Genomic DNA, 12,188 nt, shown 5'->3' on the forward strand with positions numbered 1-12,188 from the left:
AATGTTACTGCTAATATACACGTAAGAGTAAGTACAGAATTAGATATTCTTACCTGCCCTCCTTGGTAAGCTAGGCAGGACTTCTTATCAGCCTAGTAATTTATATTTTTTTTGCAGTCCATTATAAAGATATGAGTTCTTCTAATAGTTTTCAAAGTCACTTAGAGCTAAGGGCATCAGATTTCTCAGCCTGACATTCCCCAAACTCTGGGGTGGGTTTTTCAGTTGTAAAATTTGATAAAGTACTGTAAAAAAAGAACCATAAAAGCTTGCAGGCCAGTTAAGTAGAGGACAAAAAGGTACTTTTAAACTGCAGTTCCTTGTAAAAGAGACATGTATGTGTCTGCCAGAAATGCTTCTGCTTTTATAGGAACCCCCAGGATAATATTTGGGTTTGTCCACGTGGTAAATGAGCTGTTGGGTTACTTGTTGGGAACAGCAAGGCCAGAGCAGCACTTTCCTTCTGCTCAGCTGTTAACTATTGCAGGTGACTGGTTTTCAGTCCTCTGGCTAGGAAATAGTGCTGCCCCTCCTGCTCTGGGACTTCATTCCTGCCCAAACACTGAGCTGCTTTTCTCCTCACAAAGTACATGCAAAGCAGAGTTTGGGGGCATGCTGCTTTTCCATGGAGAGGAGCTCACAGAAGGCAGCAAGAGGGAGGATTTTGTAAGATAAGCCCCGCACAACTTTTTGTTTTCCAAGGGAGGAAAAGAGGATTTTGCATCTGTAGGATCTGCAGAAAGACAAAGGGCCTGCCATGCTGCTTTCCAGGCTTCTAAAGAAGCTCATGGCTCAGGCTGACAGTGTTGCAGCTGCTGCAGTGTGTTCCCCTCGCAGTTCCCACTGGCCAGGTCCCTGCTCTTCCCTCAGCCTCAGCTGCCATGGGCCCCTCCTTGCAGGAGTGCCACGAGGAGCATCAGCAGCTGGAGGGGGAGCAGTGCCACAGGGACAAATCCACCCTCAGGACTTCACAGCTGTATGCCTGTGCTTGAACACAGAACCCCATTCCACAGCATGAATTTACAGTGTGCTAGCTTGTCTGAAACTGTTTCTGCCTTTAAATATTTCACATCACATTTAGTGAGGCATAAATTCTCTCTGTTGGGCTGCAGCTTACTGATTTGTGTATGCAGGCTGGCTTAAAAATCCAGTTCACTGGGTCCAGTGTATTCAGTCTTTAAATTTGAATTTGCACTATTTACAGGCTACCATAGATCAGTCCCTAGCAGTTTAATTTATTGTAAGAGAAGGTTGCTTATAAATTTGTAAGGGATCTGCTGTTCCATGGAGCTGACTCTGGATACTCCAAGGAGTGTGCTGTCTTGGTCTGGGTGAGATGTGGCACATTTTTGGGGCTCACAGGGAGGTGGGGTGTGACCCACTCAAAGCATGGGGAGAGGTGTCAGTGAGAAGAGGAATAGGAATGGAGGAGAGGAGAAACCAATGTGCTCTGCAGAGCTGCCCTGCAGAGGAGGGGAGCCAGGGCCCTGAGGTGGGGTGGCAGGGCCCTGGGGCTGGAGCTGCTGATCCTGGGGTGGGACACACACACACACCCCCCCAGGGCTCAGCCTGGGATGGGGGTTCACTGCCTGCCCCCCTGCCACGAGCCTTCCTGCAGGGAAGGGAGGGTCCAGGGGAAGGGATGTGTGCCTGAGGAGGGCAAGCCAGGGAGCCCTGGGCAGTGTGAGCTGAGTGCCTCTGCCTTGCAGGGGCACCAAAGCTGCACATTTGCTCCCCAGGCTTCCCCCAGTGCCTCTTGCACAGCTTTAAACCACTGGTGCTCCCCTCCAGCTGACCTTTCCCTTTAACCTGTTTAAATCCACTGTTATTTATTGAGCCCTGCTTCCTGCTGCTGCTGCAGCAGTTGCTGTAGCTCTGGGATGCACACGGGAGGGTTTCTCTCCCAGGAGCAGAACCCCCAGCAGCTCTGTTCAGCCACAGGAATGTGTATCACAAGAGCCACCTGTATTTCATTTTTACACAGAGGTGCAGTAAAACACCAAGGGGAAACAAAAACCCCTCACCTGCAGAATCAGAGCTCCTTGCATTTCCTCCCAAGTTTGAAACAAATTTTGCAGCTGCCACATTCCCCATAGGGAGTGGTGAGCCTTGAGGAGGTGACACTGTTGGTGGTAAATGCCAAAATATTCGTGACTCCTGGGCTCTGCAGTTGGGAGTTGCAAAGTCACAAAGATCTTTCTCAAGCCACTTTTGGATTTTAATGCATTCTGGGGCGTAGGTCTGCTGCTGTTGTGTGCTGTGCTTGGGAGAGAAGAAATGCTGGCTGTTAGCAGTGTGAAAGCCTTGGGAGAGTAGCAGTTCTGCCTTCTGGGCTTTGATAAATTTTAGCAGTCTGAGGCTAGAGTGACATTTACAGCTCTTGCAAAGGCATGGCATTTGTGAGATATTTTGTGTGTTCAGATTTTAACACTACTGTAACAGATGAATAAACAGGTCAGCATTTGTAAAGAAAAAAAAATCTGCTTGGTTTCTTGAACTTTCTGCTGGCAGAAAATTTATTTTCTGTGTGAGTGAGTTGCACCTGCCCATCTAGAGCCTGGTTAGAAATTAGCTTTGCTCAGACTGTGCTTCTCCCTTTGTGTAACTACATTTAAAAGGGTTCAAGCAAGTTTAGGTTCCAACGATGAAAATATATAGTAAAAAAAGAAAGAGCTCAACTATGACAAATTGACATAAATCTGTTTTTCAGTAATTAAATTGATTTGAAAGTGGAGGTTTTTTTAAGTGTGTTTCACATCAATTACTCCAGAGTGTCTGGAAGAAATCTGTTGCAATACTTCAGCGGTGGCTGGAAATCAAAGTTAGATAATTCCCTGTACAGTGTAGGCAGGTCAAGCCCAGCTGATAAATTCAGTGGAGCCATGGTAGAGGATTGATTCCCACAGGTTGTGCTGGCTTGATTTTTGAGGTGATGGTTGGAAAGTGCTGAAGGTCAGAGGTAACCAAGTCATTTAATCCATTAGCAAGCACAGCAGAGTCACATGCTCAGTTCCAGAGGTGGGAGGTATTTTCAGTATTCATGAGGAAGTGCAGTGGCAGGCTAGCATGAGCCCCAAACACTGCAGGTGGAACACGGGGAGTAAACACCTGCAGGTGTCAAGGTGAATGTAAATCTGCTGGGGTGCAGTCTCTTCTGACAGAAGGAAAAGCAGTTTTATTTGCAATAGCCTGGGCAAAATGATCGTGTCACGCTGTATTTTTACAATCTTTTTTGATTCATGCAATCTCCTCTACACTGCTGCTGTCATTACAAATTACTGCTGTGCTTGCTGTCAGCTTTTGTGAAATAAAAAAAAAACCCAACATTTGGCATCAAAAGTAAGTTCCCTGCAGCCATGGAATCTTGGCACACATCTGATTAATTACTTACACCAATATTACATGTTTTACAGCACATTTATTATTGGAGTCCAATTCATTACAAAAGACATAGAAATTTACAGGGCTGGAAATAGGTTGTAAATTGTAGAGCTAACATTACTCTGTGGTTTAGAATTAGCAGAAAAAATAGATGCCTGAGGATTTTTTTAAGAAACAAGTGCCTAAAGTTAAACTCAGTCTATATTTTAGTGAAAATATCTTGGTACTTATCAGCTTTGGAAAATTAAACAGCTAACTTGGATGTCTAAATAGGGACATAGCAATCTAACTGTTATAAGGACCCAGTAAGAAGGAAAACATGGCTAAGTTTTGTTAAAATATTTTTTTATTATTTAGATATTTTCACTTCCTGATATTAATTTTATTAGTATGAAAATATTTACATAGGCAGTTTAGAGTGTTTTGGAGAATAAAACAACCATGAATTGCTATGGCAACAAATAGCAGCCACAATTTGTTTCAGGTCTCTTGCCAAGTGAAATTATTTATTATGCACGAGATTAAGTGAAAGTCCCAGCAAATGTTTGTCTGGCTTGGTGGTGAGGAGCACGTTCCCAGCAGCAGCCATGGGGTGTTTCCCCGTGTGAGCCTTGCTGGGACATCCTGGATGAGGCTGAAGGCTCTCCCTCCAGACGAGGACACAGAACCAGGGGGCTGTGGGTCACAGCCCTGAACAGAGGGCAGGGCAGCTCAGGTTGGGATGCCCCTCCATCCCAGGGGTCATTCTGACTCTTCTCAGATGGAATCAGAAATGGGTTCCCTGCTGTCAGTCCCACCAAACAGAGCACTTCTGTGGGATTGGTCTCGTTCCAGTGAAGCCATGCTTTGGGAAGGAGCAGGGTGCTCTCAGTGTGGTGGAATACCCAGCTGAGGGTGTGTGTGCAGCAGGGCTGGGACAGGGGATCTGTTGGTGCTCTCCGTGCTGGGAGCTCAGGGCGCATCCAGAGGGAGCCCTGCGGCAGGGACTGGGATGTGCCGGGTGCCTGCAGCCTGACAGCAGCAGCAGGAGCAGGAGAGAGGAGGGAACAGCCTGAGGAGCAGCCCAGTCTGCCTTGTGGAGGCGCAGTTTAATGCTGGGATGGAGGGGAAGCCACCACAGCCGGGGCTGGCCAAGGGAAACTCCTTCCTCCGAGAATCTGCAGCTTTGGGAGCAGTCACTGGTGCCAGCACACAGCTTAGAGCCAGCAGAAGGGTGCTCTGCATGGCTCTGTACCCCGGTACTGGGGAAACCCCTCTTGGGTTTGCAGTTCATTATTTGGATGTGTTCCTGACGGCTGCAGGCAGAGCAGTGCTGCTCTCTGCAGCTCGCAGCACTTCTTGCACTGCACTCTTGGAACTGCTTGCATTCATGGCTGGAGCAGGGCAGGGCTGGCAGTGAGAGCAGGAGAAAGCTGATTGTTTTTAAATGACTGACATTTCTCTGTTTTGTTTTTTTTTTTTTTCCTCTCTCCACTCCTTTTTGTTGTAGCATAACCAGAACCTTTGCATCAGGTAAAACGGAAAAAGTGATCTTTCAGGCACTGAAGGAATTGGGTCTTCCCAGCGGAAAGGTATTTCGTGGCTGTGAATAGCTGCTTTTGTGTTCTGATAAGGTGGTGACTCACTCACGTTTGTAGCTGTAATCGAAGCCATTTGCATCACAAAAAGCGCGTTACTTACTGTTGCTGGAGGTTGTTTACCAGAGCCAAAATGTAATTAAATCTGTATGGCACAGAGGTCCTTAAACCTCCTAGAGGAGGCTTCCCTTCTTTTCTGTCACAAACTACCTTTTGTTCGTTTATGCTAAGTATATGAGCACAAAATATGCATGTAATAGATTGCTTTGTTGAATTTCTTGGACTCCTCCTGCTCTTGCTCCCCTCCTTTGGAGAGCTGCTCTCCAGCTCTGTCCCACTCCAGGGGAGCCCCTGCCAGCAGCCCCAGAGGTGATGGCTTCAACTCCTGGGGTTTGGCTTGGTTGTTTTTTTCAAGCTTCAGAAGAAAAATTGATTGTTTTCCAGCTCTGTGTTTATGTAGAATTATTATTACAGTGAGGTTACAATACAAGCACATCAAACAGATCTACAATACAGATGAATTAGAATTACTTTGAGAGAGTACAAAAGAAACCAGGTAAATTTATACTTGGGAAGGAGCTAAACCAGTTCTCTGTTGCTTTTTTTTCTGATATAAGATACTCTCTTGGGAAAAGAGCACATAAGGTCTCTTGTCTGCATAAATGTACCTTTGCATTTCATTGCAGAATGATGAAATTGAGCCTGCAGCTTTTACTTATGAGAAATTTTATGAGCTTACCCAAAAGATATGTCCCCGAACTGACATAGAGGACCTCTTTAAGAAGATGTAAGTTCAGATTTCATATAATCTTGCTTTAAAGACATTTTGTTGTATTTTTAGTCCATAACTAATAGTTGCAGAGCACTGTAAAATGTTTCTGCCCTTGAATCCTATAGCATCAGCAGTACTTTAGAACAAGCTCCAGTCTATGTTTTACCCCTTCCTCCTTCTCTGACTGTTAATGTAAAAGTTCACTCTGTATTTTAGAGCAACTTTTACATGAGTTAAAGGAAGCACCTGGAACTTTTTTTTTGCATTGGCTTTACTAACAACTGTAATTTTTAACTTGCTCCTTTAGGTGATTAACACAGTACGTGAACTAATTAAATTCAGTAAGAAATTTGAAGTTTGGAAAGTTTCTTCACTAAATTTACTCTCAGCTGGAGGACTTACATGTTGTTTTATGATGTAATGTTTGTTCAGGGTAGGACGGTATGGTGTGGGAGGTATATTGAAGTAAGAAATTTGAAGTTTGGACAGTTTCTTCACTAAATTTACTCTGGAGGACTTACATGTTGTTTTATGATGTAATGTTTGTTCAGGGTAGGACGGTATGGTGTGGGAGGTATATTGTGCAAGCATAGACACTTAGCATGTTTTCTGGGACTGTTCATTTTGAGACTATGGGGCTAGCTTCAAGTAGAAGATAGGAGGTGGTTTTAAAAGTATCAACAATGTCAACATGTAAATCATACCTACTGTAGCATCGTGTACAAAAACTCACATTCTCTAATAAATTCCTTTTCAGCAATGGAGACAAAACTGATTATTTAACGGTAGACCAATTAGTGAGCTTTCTAAATGAAGTAAGCTTTTTCATACATTAACTCCCCCCCCAGTCTGTCTGCAGTTGCTTGTCCAGCCCTCCCATGCATGCCTGTGCTCCTGACCTGCTGTGGGAACATCCAGGGAGAAATCAGCCCCAGCCCCGTGTGCCCTCTGCTCTCTGCACCCTGGCCTTCAGCTGCGTCTCTTGGCTCCTTGGTGCTGTGCTGTGCTGTGCTGTGTGTCCTGTGTGTTTTGTGCTTTTTGTGCTGTTCCATTCCACTCCAATGCACCCAGTACTGGATTGCAGGCAGGTCTTTTACCTGTAGGCCCCAGCTAAATACATCCAGTCCTTCTAGAACAGCAGAAAAACTGAAGTGGGCGTTATAAACAGGGACTTGATTCTCCTCAGCACTAGTATTTCAATCTGTTACAAATCCACGAGCTAAGAGGATATTTTAAGAGTTTGTGTATGGATTTTAAAATACCATGTGTGCAGAATAGGAGGAGGAAATATTTTTATTGCTTATTTCCAGAATTCAGTTGTTGGCAGATGTATTTAGTATTTCTTAAAAGCATCACAAGTGTGTGAAGTAGTTCAATGAACAGTGTGGGCTTGGCTCTTCTCTATTCCTAAAGCACAGTAAGTTATAGAAAACTGGCTGGTTTGCAATTCCAGCAATAAATGCAGCATGTGGATTAGACAAGAGCACACCCATGGGAAACACACACATCCCACTGGGTTTTGTACCAGTAGATTATTGTCATCCTCAACATGGGAAGCTGCCAGCCTCACTATGTGACATTTTTATGTGCATTGCCAAAAAATCTCTCCAGCTCAAATTGTTTTACTAGTTATAGTTCAGTTTTAAATATTTATATATATTTATATTTATATACACATGTTTATTTATTGGATACTTCAATCTGAAGATCCAAACTGTAAGTTCCCTATATATAAAATTTAGAATGTAATTTTATTTTTCAGTACAGAACATGTGCCTTACTCTTCACTAAATCTGAATTACTTGTAGAAAGGGTGTTCAAAAAGCAAAGAGAGAGAGAGATTAACAGCTTGATTACATACTTGGGGTTACATACTTGGGGCTTTAGTTCATATCTGTTGGCAAGGCTTACTGCTGTGAGTCATCCTTTGATCACAGCTGTTTCCACAATTCAGTGTCTGAGTGGTTGCAGGGCTGGGTCAGAGCTAAAGCTTGTGCATTGGGAGAGAAAGGACAGAGCTGTGGTTTAAAGGATAAATTACCCTTTACAGCACCTCAGCCCAGTTCACCTGCAGTGCTAGGTGCATTCTACTGCCTGAAGCACACAGCCCCATCCCCACTTTAAACCACGTTAGCTTCAGATTTCTTTAGTGTCACTCTGCATTTTCAGGTAAATTGCTGTTTTATCTTTATTTTTAAATTGATTTAAATTTAAAATTGAAACCCCCTATCTCCGGGAACTGATTGAAAAATTAAGATTGAGTTGCTGTGCTCTCAATTTTGTGTGTCTTTAGCAGGTCTTTTTACAGAATTAGAAACATTATTTTATATAGGTAAATATAGGTAATATTGGGGAAATGCATAGGTAGTATTGGGGAAAAATGCATCTTGTTGACTACATTCATACTGACAAAATACATTTTGCAGTTGGAAATCCTGTGGTGGGCCCCTTTGGTTCAGGACCAGAGCTGGCAAAAATGACTCAAGTGTTTTTTCCAGGGAAGGACATTTATTCTGGTGACTGCAACCAATGCCTTTGGTCTGTGCTGGAGGTCTTTGGCCTCCAGCCGGAGTTTGAAGTTTGGGTCATCATTTGAAAGGACAAGAGGGCCCAGAATGTGCCTCCTGGAGGGTTCCTTTCTGTCCCCTGGCTGCTGGCCAGCCCTGCAATTAGCAGTGGTGTCCAATGCTGGCAAATATAGAAAGGTTATTATCATTACATAGCAGAGGGGAGTTCCTTGGCAGAGCAACTCTTCACGAGACTCTTTCACTTAAATTATTTTGAAGTGACCTCCAAGGCATGCTGCAGAAGCTCTAAGTGTTATGGGTTTTTAAGAGAGCATGAGTGAGGATGTGTTACTGGGGATGAGCAGAGTGAGCAGCTTTCCTGGAGTTTGTCCAAACTCCTGTCTCTATCTGACTTCTAAATGCTGCTGGCTGACAGATGATTTAATTGTGCTTTGGTATTAAAGCTTCTGGGAAGGTTTTAGAAACTTAATTGTTGTCACGCACTGAGTATTTCATCTAGATCTCCTATTTTTAAAGTCAGATTTTGGGAAAAAAAAAAGAAGGAAATATAGTAGAAAAGGGACTGAAATCACTACCACTGAGATTTGCTCCTGCAGTTCATTCACAGCAATAAAATAACAAGGCAAGTAACAGTTTAAATGGAATTTTCAGTATTCTGGCCATTCTTTTGGGAGGCAGGTATGGGGAGATCCCTTCCTATTCCCAAGTCCTTGCTCTCCTCCCTCTCTCCCAGTTTCTTCCTCCTCCTCCCTCCTTCCCACTCCCTCTTTCCATCCCCCAGCTGTCCATCTCCCCAAAAGGGCCTTCTCACCCCCCAGGCAGGTGCTGGTTTCAGTTAGAGCTGGTTTTTCGTCTAGATCTCCTATTTTTAAAGTCAGATTTTGGGAAAAAAAAAAGAAGGAAATATAGTAGAAAAGGGACTGAAATCACTACCACTGAGATTTGCTCCTGCAGTTCATTCACAGCAATAAAATAACAAGGCAAGTAACAGTTTAAATGGAATTTTCAGTAGTCTGGCCATTCTTTTGGGAGGCAGGTGTGGGGAGATCCTTTCCTATTCCCAAGTCCTTGCTCTTCCTCCCTCTCTCCCAGTTTCTTCCTCCTCCTCCCTCCTTCCCACTCCCTCTTTCCATCCCCCAGCTGTCCATCTCCCCAAAAGGGCCTTCTCACCCCCCAGGCAGGTGCTGGTTTCAGTTAGAGCTGGTTTTAGCACGCTGAGCTGTGTCTGAGGGGCTGGGGCAGCTGGGGAGGAGGCTGGGTGAGCTCTTCTCTCCCTGCAGACCCTCTGGGCACCCTTTCTCCCCCTGCTCCCCGTCAGTGCACCTGCTCTGGCTGGCAGTGCCTGCTCTGAGGTGCCCTGCTGGGGAACCAGAACAACCCGACACAGCTCTGCTGCACCTGGGGCGTGCGCTCTGCTGAGGTGAAATTTCACACTTGGGTTTCTGGTGAAAACAAACCACGAGTTCCCTGTGCCACCACCAAGCTCTGGGTGCAGAATGTTCCCAAGAGACACTAGAGAGCACTATCGCTTTTTAAAAGTAAATCTTTATCTGCTGCCATCTCTATTTTTTAAACAAAGTGAATGTAAGGACACCCTTCTGCTCCACTGGAGGATCAATAATGAGCAGTGATCACTGCTGCTGGAAGAATATTTTGCTCTCAGCTCCTTCTGGTAACTCTGGGACTTTTTCTCAAGAGGAGACTTTTTGCTTTGTCCCATTTATTTCCTTCTGTTTGCTCATTGCTAACTGTAGGAGAAAGCGAGTGGGGAGAGCCCTTTTCTTGAGCAAAGAACCTTCCCTGGTATTCTATTAGGTTCTGTTTTATGAGCCTTCAAAAGGGAACCTAATACCCTAAGGTTAGCTTGGCTGTTACCTTTGGAGGCGAAGAATGAGCAGGATGGCTTCTGCTGCAGTGTTAGAAACAAAAAGGTTTAATAAAAGGCAAAATAACAAACAGAAAATCCAAGCCAGGTACAGAGGTCTGCTCCTGGTACAAACACGTTCACAAAGGCAGTTCAGTTCTTTTGTCCTCCTCTTTTTCTGCCTTATGGCCCAGGTGGGACTTTTTGGCTCCTATCCAATGAGGTGACCCCAAGGTTTTAGTGAAGTCTCTGGGGTCCTGTAAGGTGGTTTTTCACCTGATCGTTGGGAGAAGCTTCTGGGCTTCCTTCCTTTTTTGGGGGACAAAGGCTAGCTTTGCCATTAGGGGCATTCTCCTACACTCCCACAGTATTCCTGACCATTCTGGAGGTGCTGTTCTGTCCCTGGGGGGTCAAGCCTTGTCCTGTGTCCCCCTGGAGCTGCTGCATGCCCGCTGTGGTGCTGCTGGTGTGTCCTGCCTCGTGTGCTGCCCGTGGTGGTGGATGTGAGTGTTCCTGGGCATCCCCAGAGCCCCATGGCCTGCACAGACCTGCTGTGTTCACATGCTGCACTCTGCCAGTGGCATCCCCCAAAACACCCTGCCCAGCTGCATGACTGAGCTGCCATTGCTTGTAATTTATTGCACTTCGTTAAGCACAACCACCAATGGGTTGGTTGGAAGAAAAGAGATTGGATTGGATATTGCTTTTCTTGTGGAAAAACAGAAATGGTTATAGAAGTTTCCACATAAGGAATTACAGCAAATGCTGGTAGTGCCATGTCACCACCATCCTGTCCACTCCAAATTATTGACTGCCACTGTGGGGGTGGCCTCTGACATCTCTGAATTCTCTGAACCTAAAGCTTGGAAACTGTGCACCTTCTGGGGTAACAGAGTGTTTTCACAGTCATATTTATTTCTTTGTTTTGTTGTGTCTGCTTACATGCCACTACTCCATCAATTCTGGTTTGAAATTTCTTTCAATGGACAATCAGGCTCACAGTGTGCAGCTCTAATCCAGCATGGAGAAAAACCAAAGTTCCATAGCACACTATAAAGTGAAAACATACAAATTCTGAGTGTTATTAGTCTACTAGAAATCCCTGCTAAATTGTACCTAAACATAACATCTATTGTTAAATCCTAATATTATAAATTATTGTGAATTAAGAGATGATGCTGTGAAATTCTTGTGCATATTTATTCCAAGAACCTATGCTGGTTTTTGAATAGTTAAAAACACAATGTTTGCACAGTTCACAAATAATCATCCAGTACTTGCATATTTCTAAACTCAGATTTCAAATTCTGTATGTATAGCATAGCTTTATTTTACTTTTTTTCTTTAGCTGTAGGCATTGTGTAAGACTTGCATTTTTGCAGAGGTGATTGCAGTGCCACCAGTCAAGTCTGTCACTTGGCAAAAAAACAAAGGATAAGAGAATTTACAAAGGGACATTTAGCTATTTGTTTTCAACATCTCATTTGCACAGATTCCACATGCAGTCATTATTTTCATGAATAAGCTAGAGTAAGACCAGTTATGTGATTGCACTGGATTTTTCTTTTTAAAACTATTTTTGTGATCAAGCTGCCTAGGTTTTTATGAAAGATAAAGATATTTTCTACCTAATGCTGAAGTTGCTGTTGAGCAGTCTGTAAATCTGAAAATTTTAGGGCTGCTTTTTTAAATGTCCACTTCTTTCTTTCTCATCTGCAGTAATGAAATGCTCTTGGTGATAGCCATGCACTATATTGCTTTGCTGAATTCTGTTTTTTCTCACCTTAGCATCAACGAGATCCTCGGCTCAATGAAATTTTATTTCCCTTTTATGACACAAAAAGAGCACTGCAGATAATTGAGACATATGAGCCAGATGAAGACTTGAGGAGGAAAGGTAATGGGGGAGGGAAATCAGAGTTCACTGGCTTTGGGCATTTGGGGAATTTGTTCTGAAGCATTCAGGTTTTAAAAGGGAGTTTGCAGTCCCTGTGGTCTGGGGACAGGAACTTGTGTGGGGTGCTGGACCAGGAAACTGCTCTGCTGGAAAAGATACCTCCCCTTCA

General features: G+C 44.1%; 1 protein-coding gene across 9 annotated transcripts in view; it reads left to right on the top strand.

The window, feature by feature from the left end:
• The window catches only part of PLCB4 (phospholipase C beta 4), a 186,450-nt gene that overhangs the window by 116,461 nt on the left and 57,801 nt on the right, over positions 1-12,188 (top strand). For all 9 annotated transcript variants that reach the window (XM_039716986.1, XM_039716991.1, XM_039716983.1 and 6 more), the window contains 4 exons: positions 4,871-4,952; positions 5,645-5,745; positions 6,488-6,545; positions 11,911-12,019. In XM_039716986.1, the coding sequence (XP_039572920.1) occupies positions 4,871-4,952; positions 5,645-5,745; positions 6,488-6,545; positions 11,911-12,019 (350 nt within the window). The remainder of the gene's footprint in view (positions 1-4,870; positions 4,953-5,644; positions 5,746-6,487; positions 6,546-11,910; positions 12,020-12,188) is intronic.

This window comes from Passer montanus, unplaced genomic scaffold (assembly GCF_014805655.1).
Source record: "Passer montanus isolate IOZ18808 unplaced genomic scaffold, ASM1480565v1 scaffold37, whole genome shotgun sequence".
Taxonomy (NCBI): domain Eukaryota; kingdom Metazoa; phylum Chordata; class Aves; order Passeriformes; family Passeridae; genus Passer; species Passer montanus.